This window comes from Enhydra lutris, unplaced genomic scaffold, assembly GCF_002288905.1.
Source record: "Enhydra lutris kenyoni isolate GAN:26980312 unplaced genomic scaffold, ASM228890v2 scaffoldscaffold39, whole genome shotgun sequence".
Classification (NCBI taxonomy): Eukaryota; Metazoa; Chordata; class Mammalia; order Carnivora; family Mustelidae; genus Enhydra; species Enhydra lutris.
In genome coordinates, this window is record NW_019154123.1 from 25090331 (window position 1) to 25113437 (window position 23107).

Consider the following 23107-nt stretch of genomic DNA (forward strand, 5'->3'; position numbering starts at 1 on the left):
TGGACAGGACGGTCACACAGACAACTAAACAGGCAAGAGGACGCCCTGTAAACACTAGGTGACTGCTTGTTCCTACTGTGCAAGAGACTGGCTTGTGTGCTACGGTGTTTGCTGCTGGCCAGTACGGGGACCTTGGTCTGCTGCAACCCCCCTCATTATATGCAGAGCACCCACGTGGGCCCATCACACCTGCCCCACGGGGCTTTGGGAAGCTGGCAGTTACATGCTGATGTGCCTGCTGCCTGCTGTGCTAGCAGTCACAGACCCCTTCATCTCTGACCCAGGAGTCTTGTGTCCCCTGCCAGTATCCATGACATAGTAAGGTTCACTTCCTAGCTTGCAAGTAAGGTGAACCCGAATCTCAGGCCCTTTACAGTTCTTGCCATTAAGTAAGTGCCCTGCTCACCCCTCGGTGTTGGGCTTCAAGCTGGGTATGCGTGTTGGGAAGCAGTGTATCTTTTCCACCCAAATGCCCTTCCAGCCTTCCAACAAGGCCACCTCCTATTCAGCAGAAGGAGAGAGAGGACCACAGGGAAGGACACACGCAGCAATGGTAGAGGTCTCAGAGCCTCACACTCTACGCAGGCCAGTGAAGACTTTGGATTCCAACAGGGGCGCCCCCCATCCATATTCACGTATCATCAAGTCTGTGGCATTATTCTGAAAATACACTTCCTTTTGGAGTAAGAAAGAAGACACTCTGGTGAAAGCCACTTCTGTGGTAGAAGGAAAGCCATGTGTGATTTGGAGAGCATAAGCTTCAATGAACATCCTGCTTAATGACACAGAGAACAGAATATTCCTCTCAAAGGAAAAGAGCGAATCCAGAAACAATGCCTGACATTTCTGATCAGTTGATTTTGACAAGGTTGCCAACATGATGCGGGAAGAATAGCCTTTAAACAAATGTTGCGGAGGCACCTGGATATCTACAGGCAGAAGAATAGTGCTGGGCCCCTCCTTCACACCACATACAAAAATTACCTTGAAATGGATCAGAGACATAAATGCAAGGGATAGAACTACAGGACTTGTAGAAGAAAATATGCAAGCCAATCCTTGGGACTTTGGGTTGAGCAATGGTTTCTTAGAACACCAACAGCAAAGAAAGAAAGAACGAACGGAGGGAAGGAGGGAGGAAGGAAGGAGGGAAGGGAAGGGAAGGGAAGGAAAGGAAAAGAGAAAGAAAAAATAGATTAGTTGGGTGTCATCAAAATTTAAAAATTTTTGTGCTTCAAATAACACCACAAGAAAGTGAAAAAAGGCGAGGCTGTAGAAAAATTGGAACCTCTATGCATTGCTGGTGGGCACAAAAAATGAGGCAGCTGATGTGGAAAACAGTATGACAGTTGCTCAGCCAACGACACATTGAGTTCCTGTATGATCCCGCAATTCCACTTCCGGAAATATACCCAGAAGAATAGAAAGCAGAGGCTTGTACACCTATTTGCGGACTTGTGTTCACAACTCACAATGGCCAAAAGGTGGAAGACCTAAGTGTCCACCTATGAATGAATGAATAAACCGAATGGGGAATATACATCCAATGGAGTATCATTCAGCCTCAAGGAATGGAATGCTGGGCCCTGCTACAGTGTGGACATCACCTTGAAGACAGCAGGTGGAGTGAAAGAAGTCACAAAAGGATAAGTAGTATAGGATTCCACTTTTTACAAAAAGATTTATGTGTTTATTTGAGAGGGAGAGATTGAGCGAGCATGAGTGGAAGGGACAGAGGGAGAGGGAGAGAGAAGATCTCAAGCAGATTCTGCACTGAGCACAGATCCCAATGCGGGGCTGGATCCCTTGACCCTGAGATCACCACCTGAGCTGAAACCAAAAGTCGGATGCTTCCCTGACGGGACCACACAGGTGTCCCGCTGTAGGATTCCACTTGTATGAGATACCTAGAGTACTCGAAGTCATAGAACTGCAGTGGCATGGTAGTTGCCAGGGGTGAGGGCAGAATGGGGACGTACGGTTTAATGGATTTAAAGCTTCAGTCTGGGAAGTTGAAGTTCTGGAGATGGCTGGTGCTGACCTTTGCACAGCAATGTGAATGCATTTCATGCTGCTCAACTGTACATTTGGAAAAGGTTACCGTGGAAAATTCTGTATTATGTGCATTTAAAAAAGAAAGTGAAACCCAGAAAATGGGAGAAAATTGTTGCAAATCATATAGCTAATGAGGGTCTTGTAACCAGAATACAAGGGTCTCCTCCTATCCATCTTATTCCAAGACCCCCCCACTAGATGCCTAAAATTGCAGACAGTCCTGAAATTATATATACTATACTTTTTCTTCTACATACACACTTCCGATAAAGCTTAATTTATAAATTAGGCACAGTAAGAGCTTAATAACAACAACTACTAATAAAATGGGACAATTATAACAATGTAGTGTGATAAAAGTTATGTGACTGTGGTCGCTCTCTCTCAAAATATTTTGCTGGATTCACCCTTCTTCTGCTGGTGATGTGAGGTAAAGTGCCTGCATGATGGGATGTGGTGAGGGGAATGACGTCAGCACTGTGACGTAGCTTTAGGTTCCCACTGACCTTCTGACCATGGGTCTACTGCTTCCAAACCATAGCTGACCCCAGGAACTAAAACCACAGAAAGTGAAACCCTAGATAAGGTTTACTGTATACAAAGAGCTCTTATGACTCGACAATAAGACAAATAACCCAATTTAAAAATGGAACAATGATTTGACTAGCTGTTTCTCAAAAAAATCTATATAAATGGCCAAGAAGCACACAAAAGATGTTTGTTATTAATCATCAGGGAAATGCAATCCAAAAGAGGAGCTACCACTTCACACTCCCTAGAAGGCTATACTCAAAGAGTCAGGTGTTGGTGCCAGCGTTGGTGAGGATGTAGAGAAGCTGGGTGGAATGCAAAACAGGGCAGCCGCTTTGGAAAACAGGTGGGCAGTGCCTCGAAACGATAAGCGTTTCGGATGACCCAACAACTATACGCCTGGGTATTTACCCAAGAGAACTGAAAACCTAAGGGCCCGTAAGAGCTTGTATATAAAAGTTCATAGCAGTACTATTCATCATAGCCTGAAAGTGGAAACCACTCCAAGGTCCATCCCCTGAGGGATGAACAAAGTAGGACACAGCCACACAATGTGACATCACTTGGCCGTAAAGCAGAATGAAATGTTGTCACATGGTACAACATGGGTGAACCCTGAAAGTATTATGCTAAGTGAAAGAAAACAATCTCAAAAGGCCCCATATTGTATGATTTCAGGCAAATGCATACAGAAAGAGTTTGAGGCTGCCAGGGGCTGTGTGGAGCAGGGAAGGAAGAGGGACCGCTAAGAGGTCTGGGGTTCCCTTGCATCACTACATGAATGTACTAAAAACAATTACAACTTCATCTGCCTTTATCAAGGTGAATCTTCTGTATGTGAATTGTAGCTCAGTAAAGCACTTATTAAAAAACCCTGCTCAAGCTCTGACTAGCTGTCGGACCCTGGGGAAGGCATCAAGGGCTCCGAGCGCAAGTTTTCTTATGGATACCTGGGGGATATCTCTCTCCCAAGAGGGCTATAAGACTCAATGAAATGACCCATTTTAAAGTGCTTTGTAAGCTGCGAAACTCAACAGAAAATTTAGTTAATATTTGCATTTTTTAAAGAGCTCTGTTGCCAATAGGACTGAAAGTCCTTGTTTCCTAGTAAAGGAATTTTTTTGTTTCACAGCTGGGGAAAGTGTCCTGGCACTAGCCTGAAGTAGGACAGATGGTTCCCAGTTTGTGTCTGCTTCAAATGTTGCCATTCCATCGTACTCCTCTTAACCCATGTTACTTAAATCGTTTCAGTTCTGATCATCCTACCCATCAATCGAAGGGTACAAGTAGATGCTAGCCGAAGGTGGATGGAGGGACAGGCTAGGCGCATGGGCTTCCTGGTGATGGTGGGACCAGGAGCCCTCAGGAGCCACCTAGGGGTCAGAAGAAGAACTTCAGGCTATTTTTTACATTGAATCCAGAATGTAGTTCTAACATCTAATGAACAGTTGATGGGGGGGGGGGGGGGTTTTTATTTTTTTTAAATTAATTTTTATTAGTTTCAGAGGTAGAATTTAGTGGTTCATCAGTTTCATGTAACATCTGGTGTCCTTCCATCAAGTGCCCTCCTTAATACCCATCACCCAATTATCCCTTCCCCCCCACCCCCCTCCCCTCCAGCAACCCTCAATTTGTTTCCTAGAGTTCAGCATCTCTTATGGTTTGCTTCCCTCTCTATTTTCATCTTGTTCTTTCTTCCCTTCCCCTATGTTCATCTCTTTTGTTTAAATGCCACATATGAGTGAAATATGGTATTTGTCTTTTCTATGACATATTTCACTTAGCATAATAACCTCTAGTTTCATCTACATCATTGCAAATGGCAAGATTTCATTCTTTTTTATGGCCAAGTAATATTCCATTGTGTGTATATACCACATCTTCTTTATCCATTCATTAGTCGATGGACATCTGGGCTCTTTCCATAGTTTGGCTATTGTGGACATTGTGGTGATAAACACTGGGATACAGGGTCCCCTTTGAATCACTACGTTAGTATTCTTTGGATAAATACCTAGCAGTGCAATTGCTGGGTCATGCAGTAGTTTGATTTTTAACTTCATGCATTGAGTTGTTACAAGCCGATTTCTTATCACCCTTTTCTTAAAATTTATTTATTTTTAAAGATTTTATTTATTTGTCAGAGAAAGACAGCACAAGCAGGGAGAGTGGCAGGCAGAGGGAGAAGCAGGCTCTCTGCTGAGCAGGGAGCCTGACATGGAGCTCGATCCTAGCACCCTAGGTCATGACTGGAGCCAAAGGCAGGTACTTAACTGACCAAGCAACCCAGGTACCCCTCTTGTCACCCTTTGAAAAGACCTGCTCTTAACTTTAATACCTCAGGCAGGAACCCAGGAATTGCTGTCTTGAAATCTCCAGAAGATTCGACATCCTGCTCTGGTAATGGTTTATAGAGTATCTCATCTCCTGTGATCAGAGAGTTCATCCGTATGTTTGCCCTAAATCCCGTCTTTGCCAATCCCAGTGTGGATGGTGAAAGTCTTCACCCAGGGCACGTCTTCTCACAGGGACGCACCACAGCTGCGCAAAGACCCTGGAGACCATTTCTTTACAGCAGGATAATTGTGCCCATGCAAACCAATTGTTCAATGCCTGCTCACTTGCAATTACAGCTCAGAAAAAGGATTGATTTTTTAAAAATTCCAAACCAGTACTTTCCCAGTCTGATTAGTTCAAATCAATTCAACATAAAAAACAGGAGTGGGGACATAATTAATAAATCATGACTGGGGCGAAGGGCAGTTTTGATTCTGGCCTCTCATAAAGACTCCAGGCAAATCAGTGGCGAGCCTGGGGCTCTGGTTCCCTGTCTGTGATGTGGGGTCAGGGTAGTGTAGAGATGGAAAAAAAAATGATGAAATCTGATGGGAGAGGGGATGCCTGGGTAGCTCAGTCAGTTAAGCATCTACCTTCGGCTCAGATCATGATCTCAGGGTCCCAGGATCAAGCCCCGTGTCATCCTCTGTGCTCAGCAGGGAGTGTGCTTGTCCCTCATCCTCTGGCCCCAGCCCCACTTGTGCTCTCTCTCTAATAAATAAAATCTTTAAAAAAAAATCTGATGGAAAAAATCTTAAGAAAACTGTCTTTCCGACAAGAAACCAATTTTAAAAAGCAGTAGCTTCTACCTCACAAAATTTTATATAAAAGATATGGAAACTTCAGAGGCCAACCAAGGCAGGCAGAAGCTGACCAAGCTCCATACCACTGCTCTCCCAGGGGTTAAACGGACACATTAACAAAGGCGGTGTCTTTAAGAAGAAGGACTATGGGCTCAGGAGTCACGAACCACTGGGGTTTAAACCCCAGCTCTACCACTTCCTAGCCTCAAGGCTTCGGGAAGGCTGCCTCACCTCAGAGCCTCCTCGTCGTCATCTGCAAGACAGATGTAATAAAAGCCACCTTACAGGCTTAGGAAACACAGCTCAAAGGGGCAGAGCTGGGATCCAGACCCTAGACTGCCGGACTCAGAAGCTGTGGGAGGAACCTGAGACACGCCTCCTGAAGAGTTCTCTATCCCCAAAGGAACACAAGTCTCACAACGACAACCTCCCCTTAACAGAGTGGGACCCTGAGCATGCTGGTGGGAGGTGAGTGGGGGCGTTCTCCAGTCCTCCCAGGATAGAAGATACCTAAGAGGTATAGTACTGCTGTGTAGTCAGACCCTATTTCAGAAACCAGGGACAGCAGTCAGGCTGCAGAGGTCGAAAGGAGAGCCGGCACAGCGAGGGACCTGGTGAGGACATTCAGGCTTCAGGGAGGGAGAAAAGGTTTCTGGAGACTACACAGAGCCCACAGAGCCTAGACGCAGCTCTGCTCACAGTTTCCAGGAGCTCAGACAGCTGGGCCCCAGAAGTCCATGGGGGGCAAGGTAAGAGAGAGCCAGCAGCCTGGAGGAGAAGGAGATTTAAATACACATATGTATGTACCCTTGTACATATGCGTGTGCATGCACACACATGCGCACGCGCGCACACACACACACACACACACACACACACACACACACACACACAGCAAGAACTATGGCACTGAGTCTTCCTTCTGTGCCTATCTTTTCCCAGCCCCAAAATGCAGGAGAGGAGTCTGGCTTTCTATTAAGGAAGTGCTAATGAGCCACAGTGAAGACAGGGAGTCCAGGCCAGAATGTGGGGAAAGGAGGGAGCCACCCCTTTCTACCTATCTGAGCGGTGGTAGCAAAAATGCTGGCACTCTCAGAAGTAGGTCTAGGGGTGCCTGGGTGGCTCGGTCAGTTAAGCATGTGCCTTTTGGCTCAGGTCATGATCCCAGGGTCCTGGGATCAAGTCCCGAGTGGGACTCCCTGCTCAGCAGACAGTCTGCTTCTCCCTCTCTCTCTGTTCATGCTCTCTCTCAAAATAAATAAATAAAATCTTAAAAACAAAATGAAAACAAAAACAAAAACCAACACAGGCCTGGGCTGCCTCACTGGATGATGGGGCAGAAGCCACAGGGAGGTTGATGGAACAGTTAGTGGTGCCCAAAGAGGGAAAAGGCTATACTCAGAGGAGACATGAGAGAGCTCACCATCCCTGGAGGTAACCAAGCAGAGGCTAGCCCATCCTCGCATGGTTGTCATAAAGGGATTCCAACCTCAGGTGGGTGTCTGGGCTGCTTCACTACTCCAGCCATTTCCAATTTGAGATTCCCAGCCTGCGGACCCCGTGTGATGACAAGGAGGGATTTAGCGTGGCTTTTTCTAGGATGAGCAGCTCTGGTGCCCAGGTCAGCACGGATGCCGAGGGAAGGGAGGAGTGACATGTCGGATGTCCAGACTGGCCCCAGAAGAAAAGAAGTGCTTGAGGGAGGAACCTTAGGGCAAAGCAGCCCAGAGACAACAGGGTCCTGAAGGGCAGCTAATGGGGCAACGAGACCAGGAGACCAAGGCCCCAGGTTAGCGCCACATCTAGGTGTGAGTGTGAACTGGGCCTCGCTTGTCAGGAGATCAAACAAGCCCAGGACAAAAAGGCCTTCAGAACCCTGGGTGGCGAGCGTCAGACACCTTCCCCCAGGAAGGTCCCAGGCAGCGCTCCCAGACACACAGCTAAGACAACAAAGTGGGCTGGTTTCAACTAACTCAGCCCACACTTTCTTCACAGTTCTCTCATCAAAAAGGGTAAACTAGGGACATTTGAGCAAGTAAGCCCCTGCTGTGCTGGGGACATGGGAGAACAAAGGGAACAGAGAAAGCCACCGTGGCTGACAGAGCCGCCCAGTATGGATCTGCTGAGCCCAGGCCGCGGGTAATTTAGGAACTGTCGTATCTCATCACGAAGCCACCACCCGTGACTCTTGAAAAACCGTGGAACGGAGATGAGAGATGTCTGGGGTCTAGCAAAGGGTAAATGTTTTCAAAGGGAAAACAGAATGACACGGAAAATTCCAGGCTAGTCAGTGTCGAGGCCATACCTGAGAATTTGGGATAAAATCAACTCTCAGTCTGTCCACCTTTGGGGCTCCATCATGGGCCACACACCATGGGACACAGAGGCCAAATGAGAATTACCTTTCACATCTTAGTGTGCCAACAGTTCGTCCACAGCACGGAGGAGGAAAGGATAACGAAACGGGAGAGGAATTCATACTGCAAACAACTTCTCAGGTTGGGGTCTACTTCCCAGAAAGTGGAGAAATGCTGAGATGATGCATCAGAGGTTGGGGGGGCGGTGGAGGGGAAAGGACACAGCAGGACCTTAAGGCGGGTGTTCGAGTCTACTTGACTCTTGGCCCAAATCAGTGGGGGCAAGGCTTGATAAGTCAGGGAGCACTTTTTTCCTAAATAAATTGTTTAGAGGATCTATACTGTAAGATGGAAGCAGCAGCCTCCCCGGGTTGAGGGGGGGACTATGTGTGGAGGGGCGAGGGATGGAGTGGAGCCAGGAGGAAGGCACTTCCTTCCCCAGCCTCCCCCGAGGGGACCCTGGCCTCCTCAGAACTGTCAGAAAAATCAGTGGGCTGGACAAAGGAACTGAGAATAAACTTATTGAATGTGACATCGATTACAAAATAGATTCAATGAGACACAAGGAGGCAGGAATGATTTTCATAAATAATCCTGAAGAATAGCAAAAAGAATTCACCGGACCAAAGTATGAACTCAAAATGGCCAGGGCAAGTGGGAGATGAGCCTTCCTCCCTGTCTCCTCCCCTACGCCCAGATATACGTGTGGGTCAGGAAACCCAAACCAAGTGAAATCAGGGTAGCTCAGGCTTACCAAAGCAGCTAACAGGAAAGAGGGAAATCTAGGTTCTAGTTTTAAAATCAGAGACCACATACAGCTTTGATTCTGACTGGAATAAGCTAATTAGGTACCTCAAACAGACAAGGACTTTGCCTCAGATTATAACTTAAAAAGAAAAAAGATTCTTCTGGACATTCAAAACTGAATGTTTAAAAGGCCCTTTTTAGCTGTGGTGTACTGTTTTGTTTTTGTCCGGTTGTGGTGACTTACTGTGGTAAAACATATATTTCATCAGGTTAGCATTTTAACCATTCTTAAGCATACGATTTAGTGGCATTAACTCTCTGCATACCGTCGAGCAACTGTCACGGTTCCATTCCCGGAATGCTCTAGTTCCAGACCCTTCCATCACTCCATACAGAAAGTCTGCATGCGTGAAGCCGTAGCTCCCCATCCCTGCTCCTTCAACCCCAGGACCATCTAGTCTACTTCCTGTCTCTGTGAGTTTGACTATTCCAGAGATTCCTTAAGTGGAATCCTATAGTCTATGTCCTTTCGGGTCTGGCCTCTTCCCCTCAGCATGTTTTCAAGGTGCGTCCATGTTGTAGAGTGTGTCAGAGCTTCACGGCCTTCCATAGTAGATAACATTCCCTCACAGAAATGCCATTTTTGTTTATTCACCTGTCCATGGATAGTTGCGTCATTTCTACCTTTTGGCTGTTGTGAATGTACCACATGCTTCTACAGCCATGAGATGGAGAAAGTGGAACTGGCTCCTGGGACAAAGCAGGCGGGAGGGCGAGGGAGGGAGGCATGAGAACAGCAAGACCTAAAGGCAAGGTGTGACTGAACAGAGAGCCTTGAGGAAGGAGCGGGTGAAAGGCTGGAAATCAGGGTTAAATCCTACACTGCTCCAGATGATTCCCAGGGGGGCCTTCCAGTTCTGATCATTGGTCCACCAAGACCTTGACCATTAGATAATTAAACAATTAACAGTCTAATGAAATACCCTGCCTGGAGGGTGGAGAGAGAAAGGGGAATTTGGAGGCAATCAAGGTCTAATCCCTCCAGAAGAAGAACTCGGTGGCCACGGCGGTGTAAGTAGAGAATGATGGCGGAGACGGCCCCCCACTTTTCCTGGGGCTTGGCTCCAAGTGAGCATCAAAGAGGAGCAGAGAAATGGTTTCCACAGAAGCTGGAAGTGCTCGTACCTGCCTAGGGACAGAGCGCTTTCTGGGACTAGGCTGGCCTGTGAGGGAAGTCTTAAATCAGTAGGGAAGGAAATGAGGGAAAGGCTTGGTGGACAGGGCAAAGGGGAACATGAATGGCTTCCACCACAGACCAGAATGGCTTGTGGCCAGGTCCGAAGGAAGGACACAGCCTTGGGACGGGGGGGTGAGGGGGGCACAGCATGCCTAAGAGAAAGAGGAAATATGGGAGAAAAACAGAGAACAGGGTCTCATGCCCACATTCTTGACTGTGTGGCTCTGTCCGAAACACTGAACCACTCTGGGCCACTCTCCTCATCTCTGTGATGACTGGCTCAAAAGCCATCATCCCTATGGTCCCCTCCAAGGCCAATTCCAGGTACATGGGGGGCACTGAAGAGGGTGTTGAGAGAGGTCTCTTCCATACTCACTCTTCCAGCAAATATTTACTGACCACTGCTTTGTGCTAGACGCCCTGCCTTCATCCCACCTGACACCAAGTGGACGGACAGGAGGGACAGTGACACGACTTTCTTGTCGCCAAGGTTGACAAAGGCAGATGAGAATAACTACCACCACTGTCTCCACGAACAACGCACTCCCTGTGGTCTAGGTCACTGCCGATGCCAAGCCAGAGGGGTGCCCCAGAATCATGCACCCTGACCCCAAGTGCGACTCCTGGGCTCCTGGGAGGAGCTCCTATCAGCGGGCCGGGAAGGGAGGGAAGAAGACGACAGAGGTTTCAGGTGCCAGCCAGACTCACCTTCACGCAGGAGTAGATCACGGACACAAATACCACCAACGTCAGCAGCAGGAAACAGGTCAGGTAGAAACTCAACATGAACACGGAGCTGGAAAAAGAGAGGAGGTGGGGAATTCTGGGGGCTCTGAAAGCCTCTAGAAGGAGGGAGAGATGGCTCCATCTCCCTGAACCCACTGCCCAGTCTCTTCCAGCCCCTGACTCACTGAGAAAGGGGCTTACACAGCCCTGTGCACTGATTCAGGACCCCTCCATGATCACCTGGCTCCCATTCTTGCCATCTCCCTGCACGGCACAGAAGCCCGAAGGGGGCTGAATGGAGAAGCGAGTGTCACCTGCTCAATATTTTGCCTAAATCTTAGCCATCCAGAGACTCACTTCATTTGGCTTGGAAGGACCCATTTTAAAAGTCACCTGGTTATTCCCCCCAGGCAGTTACTCAGGGCTAGGTAAGTAACCATGAAGGCTGAAAACAGGATAGACGACCATCACTTTTTAACACACATTTGTCAGCAGCCTAAGCAGACACTCTGAGAAACAGCGGTGATGTATCCCTTTGGGGGACAGAGTGCCTAAACCCTGTATCCTGCCAGGCCCCATGACAAGTCCTACTCAGCTTGCCAGTTCAACATGGAAATGCAAGGAACCCCCTACCCCATCCCTGCAGAGGCAGACCACAGGTGACCTTATTGTTCACCACGGGCCAGAATCCTCAGACAGGAGAGCTGCCAGTGACTTTCCATCTGGCCCTGCTGGGGCAGGGGTTGGCTAAGGTACACCCCGTCATATCAGGAGGCCACAGAAATCCCTTTTCCCTTGCAGGGAGCGAGAGCGGCCTGGAGGTGCCAGGCGCTGTTAGCAGGTTAAAGGCAAACGGAGGGCTCGACAAGGCAGGCGAATACCTCTAGAGAGGCATTCAAAGGGCATCTTTGTTCCAGGCTCCCCCAGAAGCCAGCACTTAGATGCCTTAAACAAACAGAACGAGGGTAGAGAACTCTCTTCAGAGGGAAAGAAAGATCTTTAAAGTAGCTTTTAATGCTTCTGTAGAGAGAGGACTGCTGGAGCAAGACTTCCATCAACGCCTTGGCAGCTCGGAGCTGTAGCCGGCAGGGAAGGAAGCCACAGCAGGCAGAGCAGGGACCAAGGGAAACCCAGCCCATGAGCCCCACTGCAGGAACAAAAGAGCGAGTGGCACAGATGCAGGGTTACAGGGACCTAGGCTAACTGGACTATTGGGAGCAGCAGTGGGACAGAAAGACTGGGTGTCTTCTTTATACCTGTAGCTCCATTTCCATATAGAAAAAAATGGGGTCCTGTGTCAATAAGGACCCACAGTCACACCAGCTCTGCAGCAGCTCAGCGTGGGGGACAATGGGCATTAGCGGCACCCACCAGAGTGGAGCTGGGTGCTGGTATCTGTGAGGTCCGGACAGAGTCCCAGCAGACACACATGTAAGGGCTATCCCTGCAACAGTGTCTCATTACAAATAAAACGTATGGAGGCCTTGTGTACCTCCTGCACTAATAACATGCACTAAGGAGGACATATCGCTTCTGTGGGATCCTCACCCAAACTGCATAACCTCAACCGAATTGTGAAAACACATCAGACAAACCCACATGGAGACAGTCTACAAATTAATCGGCCACCTCTCATCAGAAGCTCTAAGGCCACAAAAAATAAGCAAAGGCTGAGGAAGCGTCACCGATTAGATGGGACTGCGGAGAACGAAGAGCTAAACGCAGTGTGGGATCCTACCCAGCTGCTGGGACACAAAAAGGCCACTAGGGGCAACAGCAACAGAATTAGATTACAGTCAGTCAGATAATAGCATCATCATTCTGGGTTAATCTCTTGCCATTGACCCTCTGCTGCTGTCACGGAAGTGTCCGTGTTAGGGAAAACTAGATGAAGGATGTCTGGAGACTCTGTCTCCGTAGCGCTTCTGTAAGTCTACAATTATTTCAAAATGAAAAGTAGAGGGTGTTGGGGTGAGGGGATTCTCCTAGATTCAGCTGGACTTAGGAGACATAACCAAACACAACCAGTGGATCTCGAGTAGATCCCAGCTATGAGGAACTCAGGGCAGGAGTTGTTTGGAGACGACTTTGGGTATGTGAACATGAACTTGGTGTTACATGATTGCAGAACTGGGGTTAATTTTGTTTGGTGTGTGGGGCATTGTGGTTAAGAAGGAAAATGCCCTGAAAATAGGTATATGGTAAGGGCTTTTAGGGGGGAAATGTCCTTTCATCTAAAATTTAAATAATCAGAAAAAAACAGATGAAACAATGGTAAAACATCATCAATAATTATATCCAGGGGATGGGTGATGAGGATATTAATTATCTTGCTTTTCTGTATGTTTGCAATGTTGCATAATAAAAAGTCACAAACATGTAGCTACCTGCATACATGCACATACCAGTGTACACACACACACACACACACACACACACAGATAACACAAGCAATTCTCTTCCTTGTCTCCATGTGACTCTGTGACGATTTACCTAAGACTTCATTTCCGAGAGCCCACTGCCCACAACAGGGTGGTCCCCTCAGGGGCCACAGGCCTCCCTCAGGGACACAGCCAGTCTTTGGAAGTGTTCTGACCTATCTGTGAGAAAAGCCATCAGAACCAGAAATCCATTCTTTGAAATACCCAGAGGAGCAGAAAACCTTTATCTTTTGAAGATGTGTTAACGTTTTTGCAAAAACCAAAGGTCACACAGAAGCAAACCTGGCGAATACTTTGGGTGATTTAAGGGTGACCGTGGTGTGGGTGACAACGGGGCGAGATGATAAAGGATAAAGTGTCGAGAAGGAGTCTCTCACGCAGCAAGGCAGGCCTGGAGGGCTTCCCGCCCTGTCACGGGGGAGTCAGACTCCCGGCTTCCCGGTCCCTCCAAGGACACAAGTGGAAGGCTCTCCTTGTCTGAACAAGCCCATCCCCCAACCCCCTCCCTGCTCTCCTCCATGACCCTTGTTCCCACCCACAGAGCCCTGCAGCCAGGGGGACAGTACTCACTGGGGCACGATGGTGATTTGGACAAAGCAGATGAAGAGGAAGACAAGCGAGGCACAGGCCACGTAGGCACCAAATCGGTCATCCACCTGCTTGGAGTACTGAGAGGAGGGCGCAGGGTGAGGGGGGCCTGGTCTGCTCCAGCCCCGCCCAGCCCAGACACGCGGGCAGCCCACTCCTAACACCTGGGAGAAAACTGTCCTAGCCTTCGTGCTCAAGAAACCCGTCCGAAGCGACATAATGCGATGCCTGTGGGGACAGCAGCTGGACTGTGTCAAACCGGACACTTTCTGAGGGTCGGGTCACCATGAAAGTCCTTCATAATGATCCTGGCTCCAATCACGGAGCACCAGCTACAGTCTAGGACACGCGCCCGTCTGTGGTGTCCTCGGCACACCCTCGAAAGAGCCCAGGGAACAGGACCTGTGTAGCTGCCACTTTGCAGAGAAGCGGACAGGAGGCCTGCTGCAAATCACAGAGCTCATCTCCCAGGGGCCAATTCCTCCTGCCACACCAGCCAGCTGCACCCACCGAGGCTGTGCTGGCACAATGTCACCAGAGAGGGCGCTCGCGGCTCAGGTCCCGTTCCCCAGGGCCAGCAGCATGTGCTCACAGGTCAGCCTCACAGGACCAAGGTTGGGTCTGGCTCTGTCACGACTTCCCTGGTGGCCTACAGCAAGTCGCCCAACCTCTCAGTCACAACTTAAGGAGATGGGACAGAGAGATCTTGACTGTTTCTTCCGACTTTTTGTCAGTGTGCCAAAGGCAGAAGGGAGGTCCTCTGGTGATGTTCATAATGGTAACAGCAATAAAAATAAAATAAATACCAACTAACATCACTGAACATCCGTGGCAGATACGATTTTGTGTGTTTTACACATATAGACTTGTTTAACCCTCACTTTGCCCTCTGAAGAAAGTCAGAAAACGGAGGCATGAGGAAGTTACGACTTAGCCCTGCTGACCACGAAATGTCTCCCCGAAATCTCCATCTCCTGAGCACTGTGGCATTGGAACAGGCGACACTGACAAGAAAGGGCACTTTCTGTGGTGACGGGGACAACAGGGAACTGTCGCCCTGTCCTCCTCCCCCTGGTCCTGGTCCTGCCCAGGGCCTCCTTCCCACCCAGGGTGCCCTACCTTCTTCTCTAAGTCAGGCTCCCTGAAGGTCAAGAGGAACTTGCGGACATGCTCAGACCGCAGCCTGTCGATGCTCCTGGCGTCAATGGCGCGGCCCAGAAACTCATCCACTTCATCCTCAGGGTTTGCACTTTCTTGGGCATTCCTGGGGAGCAAGAGGAGCAGACGCAGGACAGGCTGACCACCAGGGGGCGCCGCTAGAGGGCCCACCCGGAGCCCTGCACCCAGGCCCATCAGAAAGGCCCTAATAAGGGGCGGGGACTCTGGGACTGTGACCAGGATGGCCTGAAGGCCAAGTCCCCTCTCTTAATCGCACACGTGCACAGAAAACTGCCCATGTCTGACCCTCTGGCTGAAGGGCCTCGCTGACAATAGGCTTTTCTGAACTACTAATACATTATTGTAGTGTAACAATAATATGACTTATCATAGAAGGTCTTATTGCTTTTCCCCACAGGTGACAGTCTCTGCTCTTCACTGCCCAGCTGCACCATCATCCCAGACACCCTCTGGGAAGCGGGTTTCATGATCAGGCTGCTGCACGAAAAGCCCTATTCCTCAAGGTGACACCTAGTCGTCAGTGGGGTAGCTAGTGCCCCAGAGCAGGGAAGTAGAAGAGAAAGAAGACATTCCCTCAGGGCACTAGGATGTGACCAGGGGCCTGTGACCAATGGGCTGGGTCTGCATTTTCCTGAGAGCTGCGGTTCCTGTGTGTGTGTGCGTGTGCACACAGCCATGAACAGAGTATGCATGCCTGTAGTTATGTGTGCACACATGTGTCTGTGGGGTGAGGACACACGGGCGGCGCTCATGCCCGGCCTGTCTGCCGGGCGGCCCCTCTGTCAGCAGCAGGGGCTCCGGTCACTCTCAGCCAAGACCGTGAGGGCACACTGCCCACACAGCACGGGGCAACCGATCTATAAGGCAAACTTGGGGCTATCCCTCAGGCCAAGAGAGCAGGAATAAAGAAAGGCGTATTACTCACTTGTCCTTGGGGTCTTCGAAGCCCTAAAAGAGAGGGATAGAGAGGGAAGGAAAGGTGTATGAGAACAGAGAGGACGCTTCCAGAAGGGACTGTGGGAAGGCAGTCTAGCTCACCAAGGAGCCTGCCCTGAGGGAGGCCTGTCACTCAGGAGTTTTTTCTTCCTTCCTTCAGCGAATACAGCCAGGGTCTTCCTATGGGCCAGGAGCTGTGCTAGATGCTGCAGGAGGCAGGCACTGTGATTTCAGGCCATCCACTGGCAAAACCCCAGTGTCTCAGCAAATCCTGTCCCCACACCCAATTCCCCAATCTCCCCTTCTTCCTGGACCCAGGCAGGGTAGGTCCCTCTCAATTCTGCCTTGAAATAAGCCTGGAACAAGAGAAACCACTGCGTGATCAGTTCCCACATGTGTGCACACCCCCCGTACCCCCACTGAGCACACAAAGTTCCCCCATCTGTGAGCTTAAAAGAGTTAAACTCCAGTGACCTGCAGCAGCCTTCATGGTATCTGAGAACCAGTGTGTTCTTCCAAGGCCAGAACTGGGTGGGCACCCGGGAGGTGAGAAACCTGCCTGCCACGGGAGTGACTACTGCTCACATACCCTGGGCAGCGGTGAGTGTGACAGTCCCTTATTGGTTGCCAACCCCAAAGCCCTATTTACAGTTAATCTACACCATCCAGGAAAATGTGTCTCAGGGTGTGACCAGGTGTGGCAGAATGGAGGGTGGGTTCCCTGAAATGGGAAGGGGATAGAATCTGGGAGGCGGAGACCTCGGCAAACAGCCCCAGGGCCGTTTCAGATAAGGCTCAGGTTGCCAGGACGAGGACAGAAGGCTACCTGCGGTTTCTTGCGGCCCAGTGTGGAGCTTACTGATGGGCAAACACGGGGGTCAGCAAGTGCCAGGTGAACCCAAATCCTAAAACACCGCAGACGTGTTTTGAAAATGCAAAAATCAGGATTTATGTTGCTCTCCGGGAACCAGAGCTGCCAGATGCTAAAAGAGATTGGGGCCCACACTGCCCCAGTGTCTCCATTCCTCCCGAGGGGAGGGCTTCCGAGGGCCTTGGCAGCCTCTAATGGCAAATCCAAGTGCCCGACCTCAGACTCTGAGCTCCTCCCAGGCTGCCTGGCAGTGGTCCTCCCTGGACAAGCCAGACCTTCTTCTTGCCCTCTGAGCATCATCAGGCCCAGGCCACGAGACCTGGCCCACGACACCACCCCAGCCTCGGCAGGAGGAGTTGGGGGGGACTCACGTGAGTGCTCCACAGGGGGGCAGGCCCATGCTGGGTGCTCCCGGGATCCGTCAGGCATGAGCTTAAGTGGGCAGCAGGGAAGCCAGAGAGCCAGCTCTTCACAGAATATGGTGGGGGGCTGGCCCTGAATTCTATCACAGGGGCCGGCCATGACTTTACTCTGGGACCGAGGACAACTGAGCTACTATTAAGCCAGCGCTGGCTTCTGCTGCTCAGAAGTAGACCTGAGACGTTTTTAACAAACCTGTTTCTGACTTTCTCCTATGCTCTTTTGGTCATCTGCTGGGGCTGGGGGTGGGGAACAGGTCTGCTCTGTGTGCCTTGTTAGTGGGGAGAGCTGAGCACTGGGCTGGTGTGTTGGCAGACTGACCATGGCAGATAGTCATTAAGTACACAGTCCAGGAATGCCTGGGTGGCTCAGTTAAGTGTCTGCCTTCTGCTCGGGTCATGAACCCAGGGTCCTGGAATCGAGCTCCATGTCAGGCCCACATTCAGCAGGGAGTCTGCATCTCCCTCTCCCTCTACCCCTCCCCCTGCTCATAATTTCTCTAATACATAAATAAAATCTTAAGAAAAAAAAAAATAACCCAGTCCAGTAGACGGGGTTCAAGTTCCCCGGACTGCTTACTAGATCCGGAACAGCGGTCCTCCACCCGGCTAGGAGGACCCCCAGACAGGTTCCTGCAGTTTGTAACACACCACTTCCGGGGAGAAGCTCTTCCTCTGTGTATCCTTCTCAAAGATCTCAGGCAAGCATACCACCAAATGCTGACGGTGTGCCAGGCAGCTTCTGGAACCACGCCATCCACAGCCTGGACATTCTGACTGCATGGAGGGGGCGTGGCGTGTGTCCTTCGACGCTGGCCTCTGGTGACTCTGCCCAGCCAGGATGAGGGCCGGGGAGTCTCTTCTCCCAAAGGCTGCAGCAGAGGTGTTCCCAGCACTCTTTGTCCACACACTTTCCTGTCCCTTCCTGCTAGCGAGGCAGCCAACACCACGGAGAAATCCTGTAGCCCGTCTCCCCAATGACACCCCTTCTCTTCCAAGGCTCCTGGTCCTAACAATGATTAATGTGTCTGCTAAACCAGTGCTCACACTCCCAGCTGCCTCTGAAATAACTAAAGACTGCACTTACACCAAATACCACCAGGAGAAAAGCTTCCCCACGACTTTAAACAGAGAAAGCCCACCGGGTGCCTTTCCTGCCTGCTTGTGGCTCTTCCACTCCTCGCTCCCACAGTCTCCTTCTCACCTCTGTCTTCTCCCTCCTATCTTCCTGTTCCCTCTTCCTGCCCCCTGAACGACAGCCTCCCTCTCTGCCCCAGGCTGTGATTCCCGCCCCCCACCTCTGCCCACCCCCTCTCTGGTCCTGGTACACAGATACAGAGTCCACAGGAGATTATGAAAGGGCTGGGGCGAGAACAGAGAGGAACCACCAATTGCTCTTTGCTTTGGGGAGGGCCCCCCCAGGAGGGGAAGTGGTGGCTGGAGATCTGTAGAAGTCCAAATTCAAAGCCCTGGAGGAACTCTGCCCCCTCATAAACTTGGTGTCCTATAAGTTGCTTCTTTACCATCAAAAATTAAAATGAAGGTCTTGACTCAATTCATTTTTTGACCCCATAGGTTTTCCTTAAACCGTTGTCATCTGTTAGTTGCCAGCTAGCAAGGAGCAGAGTGGCCGGGTCCCCAGCCTGTCCCTGGCTCAGTCTGCTGCCTCTGCTGGATTTTCATAGAATTTACCTGCAGTCCCTGTTGCTATAGCTAAAATGTGGTCAAACCCACAGACCCCAAATTTGTGATCATAGTGCCAGCATGCCCCATCTTATTCCAGTACTCTGGCTCCGAGGGAACAAAGTGCCCCCCAGACACACACAGCTCCCTGCACCCTCCGGCCTCACTCATCCCTCTCCCCAGTGTGGGCGCCTCCTGCCTGGGAACCAGGCTGCCCTCGAGCTAAGGAGCAAACGTGGATGTGGAAGCCAAGCTCTCAGATGAAAAGAAAGAAAACACTGCTGCTGTACCCTTACCTGATCTGTCATCCCTCTTCCTCTTCGTCCCATCCTCTGAATTATTTCTATCATCCCCGGCAGAACCCAGACAGTGCATCCCAAATTAGGCGGCCCCTGGTGAACTCAGGGAGGGCCGGGGCTGTCTGTCCCTCGAGGCAGGCAGGGTCACTTGAAAGGGACGTAGCACCCTTACCATGGCCTCTGCCCATCCAGTCTGCCTGCACCACCCCAGACACCTGCGGTTAGCAGGGGCACTTCTCAGCACAGAGGGCTAAGGGGACCATCGCCTGGTGCTTGCCAGAAAGTACTGAGATGGTTTCTGAGCCCGAGGATGTGTTTCAGCTGCCTGGGAAAGGTAGAAGGTGCTGGAAGGATGTCTGAGGAGTTGCTGCCCCACCAGATGGTGCCATGGGAGGACTAGAGGCTCTGCCTGGACTTGGGGTCTGCTTCCAGCCTTTGGGACTCACGGAGAGAACCCAGGGCCAGAAGGCAGGTGCTCTGGGTCCTAGCCCAGTGTTGCTTCTGTGACTCTCCAAGGTTCTGTCAGGCAACCTGAGGGGCCTGGCCCAGCCCTCACACCCACGGAAGGCCCCAGCGCCGGAGCGGCTTCAGCCCACACGCTGCCCCACCTGTACTTACCATCCGCTTCATCTCCTTGGACACCTGGTTGCCCCCCAGGTGGTTGTAGAAGGGACGCTCGGCCCCCCAGTGGGGTGGGTTGTGCCCAATGGAGTTGGTTCTCTGGCGATTCATCTTGGCAATCATGGCCTTTTCTTCTTTCTGCGAGAGTAAAACAGACAACATCAGCCTGTGGGCAGAGCCTACCGGGTGAGCCCGAGTGGGGTGTTTCTCATCCCTCCTAGGCACCTGGCCACGTAGGAATTAAGGAAGGTGGTCTTTCCTTTGGTGCACAGCCAGAGCCTAGTCTGGGATCCCGGAGCTCAGTGTAGAAAGCCTCCTAAATCCCTTCCCACTCCCCAGCGCTAGCCCTGGCTGGCCTAGGTGGGAGGCTGATCTCGTGAGAAAGCAAAGGGGTGTGGGGGCAACTGTCATTGGCACAGAATTCTCAGGGGGTGGGCAGAACCTGGGTCCAAGAGAGGAAGAGAGGAAGGGAGAGGAAACCAAGGATTCTAGTCTCCACTCGACTTATCCCAAACAGGCATGTTCTACCGGAGAGGCAGCTTCTGGAGGTTCGGGTCACTAGAACCTGAGAGGCAAAGGCCAACATACGTTGTACAAATACACAAGTGGGGCCTCAGCTGTCTCCCTATATGCCAGCCACGATCTCTGTCTGATCGTCCACCCATCCGAATGGGCTCCAGGTGGATGGTTGGAGAGGCCCTGGGGAGACCGGAGGCAGCCTTCCCCTCAGCTCCCTCTCTGAGCCTGGGAAAGAAGCCCTTCGGATCAGGGACGCAGCTGACATGGCTCTGGGTGGGGTGGGGTATGAGGTATCACTCCCTGTCTCCATTTCATCTTTCTGGACCACCTATCAGAAGAACATGACCCAGAGAACCCAGAGTAGCAGGTGAGGCCTCAGCCTGGGTGAGGCCTCAGCCTGTGTGAGGCAGGAAGCTGGGGCTGAAGACCTTGTCACCCTGACAGAGGGGAGGGTGTGGGAGGGCCTGGGAGGAAGTCAGTTCACTTATACTCTAATCAAAGAGCAAGGAAATGTTCAAAAATGTGTCAAATAAGGCTCTCCCCAGAGTGCCTGAATCCTCCCATCCTTCTCTGTGTTCTATGGGGGACCCAACGCAGCTCCTGTCCTGCTGTGGGAAATGAGGCCCCCCCCGGTGATGTCCTTGTCAGGGTGGACACCTGCCCCCAAGGAGCCCCCAAATGTACCTTTGGGGTCACCCAAGACTTTCTCTGGACTTTTCTCCCAACTTAGTTTTATCTTTCATCTAACTTCTTACAAAAGAAAGAGGGAAACCTTTCTCTATCAAAGGTCACTGACCAGCAGGTCAATTCAATGGAAAGATTCATTGGTAAAAGGTTTTTTAATCTAGGGAGAAATAGAAAATGTTCTCTTTGTTCGCTTTTTAAAAATCAAGAACGTGGAACATGACACTATTAAAAATAGAACGCCGAAGTCTGCTAATAATTCAGTTTTATATTTGGGCAAGTGTGGGCTGGGACAAAGGAAGGGAGGCGAAAGGGACTAGAAGGTGAAACCCTGGAAAGGACGGAGGTCCTCCAGAGAAACGAAGGTGTGTCGGGACAGACAGCAGAGACAGTCAAGACACATAGAGGCAGAAAATGGCCCAATATCCACCTGGTCCAGGCAACAGACAAGGAGCAGGATGGACATGAAACCAATGGTTGGACAGAGAGTAGATGGTGGACGGAGTCCCTGCTGTTTCATTTCCATGCCTGGCCTGCGGCTGTGCTTTGGCTAACTGATTGAGGCCTGTTGCATTTCTGCAATGAATGCAAAATTAAAACACTGTTGCTTTGCTGTTGGCCTTTGCAAGCCCTCTGTAATGCTCACGAGCTTTCCCAATGCAGGAACCACAGTGCGTGAGGAGTTCATGCCCACACTCAAGGAGAGAGTGAGAAGAGAAGGGAGGGGATGCTGTGAAACATTCCTCCCTAGAAGAACAAGTCCCCACAGCCCCCGCCGCCCCACTGGGTTCTCTCTGCCCCACCCGGCCCCCCAGCCCTCAGCCCTCTCCCCGGCCGACCCGCTTCTGGGTACAGCGCAGGATGAGGAAGGTCTCGATACTGTGCTCCTTGAGGTAGGCGTTGCGCTCGCCCCCACAGCCCGGCTCCACCTCGTAGTCCCCATTCAGGTAGTTGAGCGTGGCCTTGGTGATGTGGATACGCCTGCAGGTGGGGAGGGACGCAGGGAGAGGAGGGCAGAGAACATGACTTCAGACCTCTAGCCCCCACGCAGAACCACTCTGTGACTGACTCTGTCACAGATCAGATCCCAGAGCCCGGCACTTCGGCTCAAAAGCCAACCCCAGCCTAGATCCTGACCTCGATCTCAGTGTGCTGTATCCCTCCACTGTCATCGTCATGGTGGCTCCAGGAGGCCCCTTCCGAGCTCGTGTCCACCCTGAGCATACCATATCCCACTTAAGTTGTAGCTTTGTCATAGCAGAAGACATCACTGGCTCATGAGGAGGACACAGCCTCGGTCCCACAAACTTTGCTAACCTGCTCTGAAGCTGGCAGTGGCCCCGACTGAGAAGAGGCCTAAGCCCAGATCCCCCAGCTGCACACAGAGGTCCTTTTATTAGAGGCACTGTTTCTCCCACAGGTCCCTAATAGCTCTACTTCCATTCCTTGGAAACACCATGTTTCCTATACCTGTACCTGTCCTCACCTCAGTCCATCGGACTGCCTCTCTCTCCACCTCATCTTCCTCACCTGTCAGAATCCTGCCCAGCCATCCAAGCCAACCCATGTCCCACTTCCTTTCTGTCCTGGCTACTCCGAAATTACCCATGGTTCCTCCCACCTCCAGAACTCTACCTCACCTATCCCATCGCACAACAAGCGGCCCTGTTTTATGCAAATATCTTCTGGGTGAAGTTCTGGGCAAAGGTTGAGAGGATGCTCCCTACAAGTTGCCCTGGTGTGGTGCAAGTCATTTGTTAAGGAGCGGAATTTTTACTTAAATTCTGTCAACCCAGAGTTGCAAGTTACCCCATCCTGTCCACCCCAGCCCCCTGCCTCACAACAGTCATGGGGAGGGGGGTGGGCTGGGGAAGTTAAGTCTGGGCCCTCACTCACCCTGCCTTGCCTCCAGCTTCCATGTGGTTGGCCAGCGTGACGTCATTAGACCAGACGTCGAACTGCCACTTCCTGAGACCAAGGACACCGCAGTGTACTCGCCCGCTGTGAATTCCCACGCGCATGTTCACGTTCACCCCTGTCACCTCCCGGACCAACCTGGGGATGGAGCAGGGGT

At 51.0% G+C, this 23107-nt stretch overlaps 1 protein-coding gene across 1 annotated transcript in view; it reads right to left on the reverse strand.

Annotated features, from left to right (window-relative positions):
* LOC111155044 (adenylate cyclase 5) overlaps positions 1-23107 on the reverse strand; it is a 146092-nt gene that overhangs the window by 17706 nt on the left and 105279 nt on the right. Inside the window, exons 6-12 of the mRNA XM_022515072.1 lie at positions 22930-23088; positions 21873-22014; positions 19828-19968; positions 15927-15949; positions 14942-15086; positions 13805-13902; positions 10776-10863 (exon numbers count right to left, since the gene is read on the reverse strand). Of these exons, the coding sequence (XP_022370780.1) occupies positions 10776-10863; positions 13805-13902; positions 14942-15086; positions 15927-15949; positions 19828-19968; positions 21873-22014; positions 22930-23088 (796 nt within the window). The remainder of the gene's footprint in view (positions 1-10775; positions 10864-13804; positions 13903-14941; positions 15087-15926; positions 15950-19827; positions 19969-21872; positions 22015-22929; positions 23089-23107) is intronic.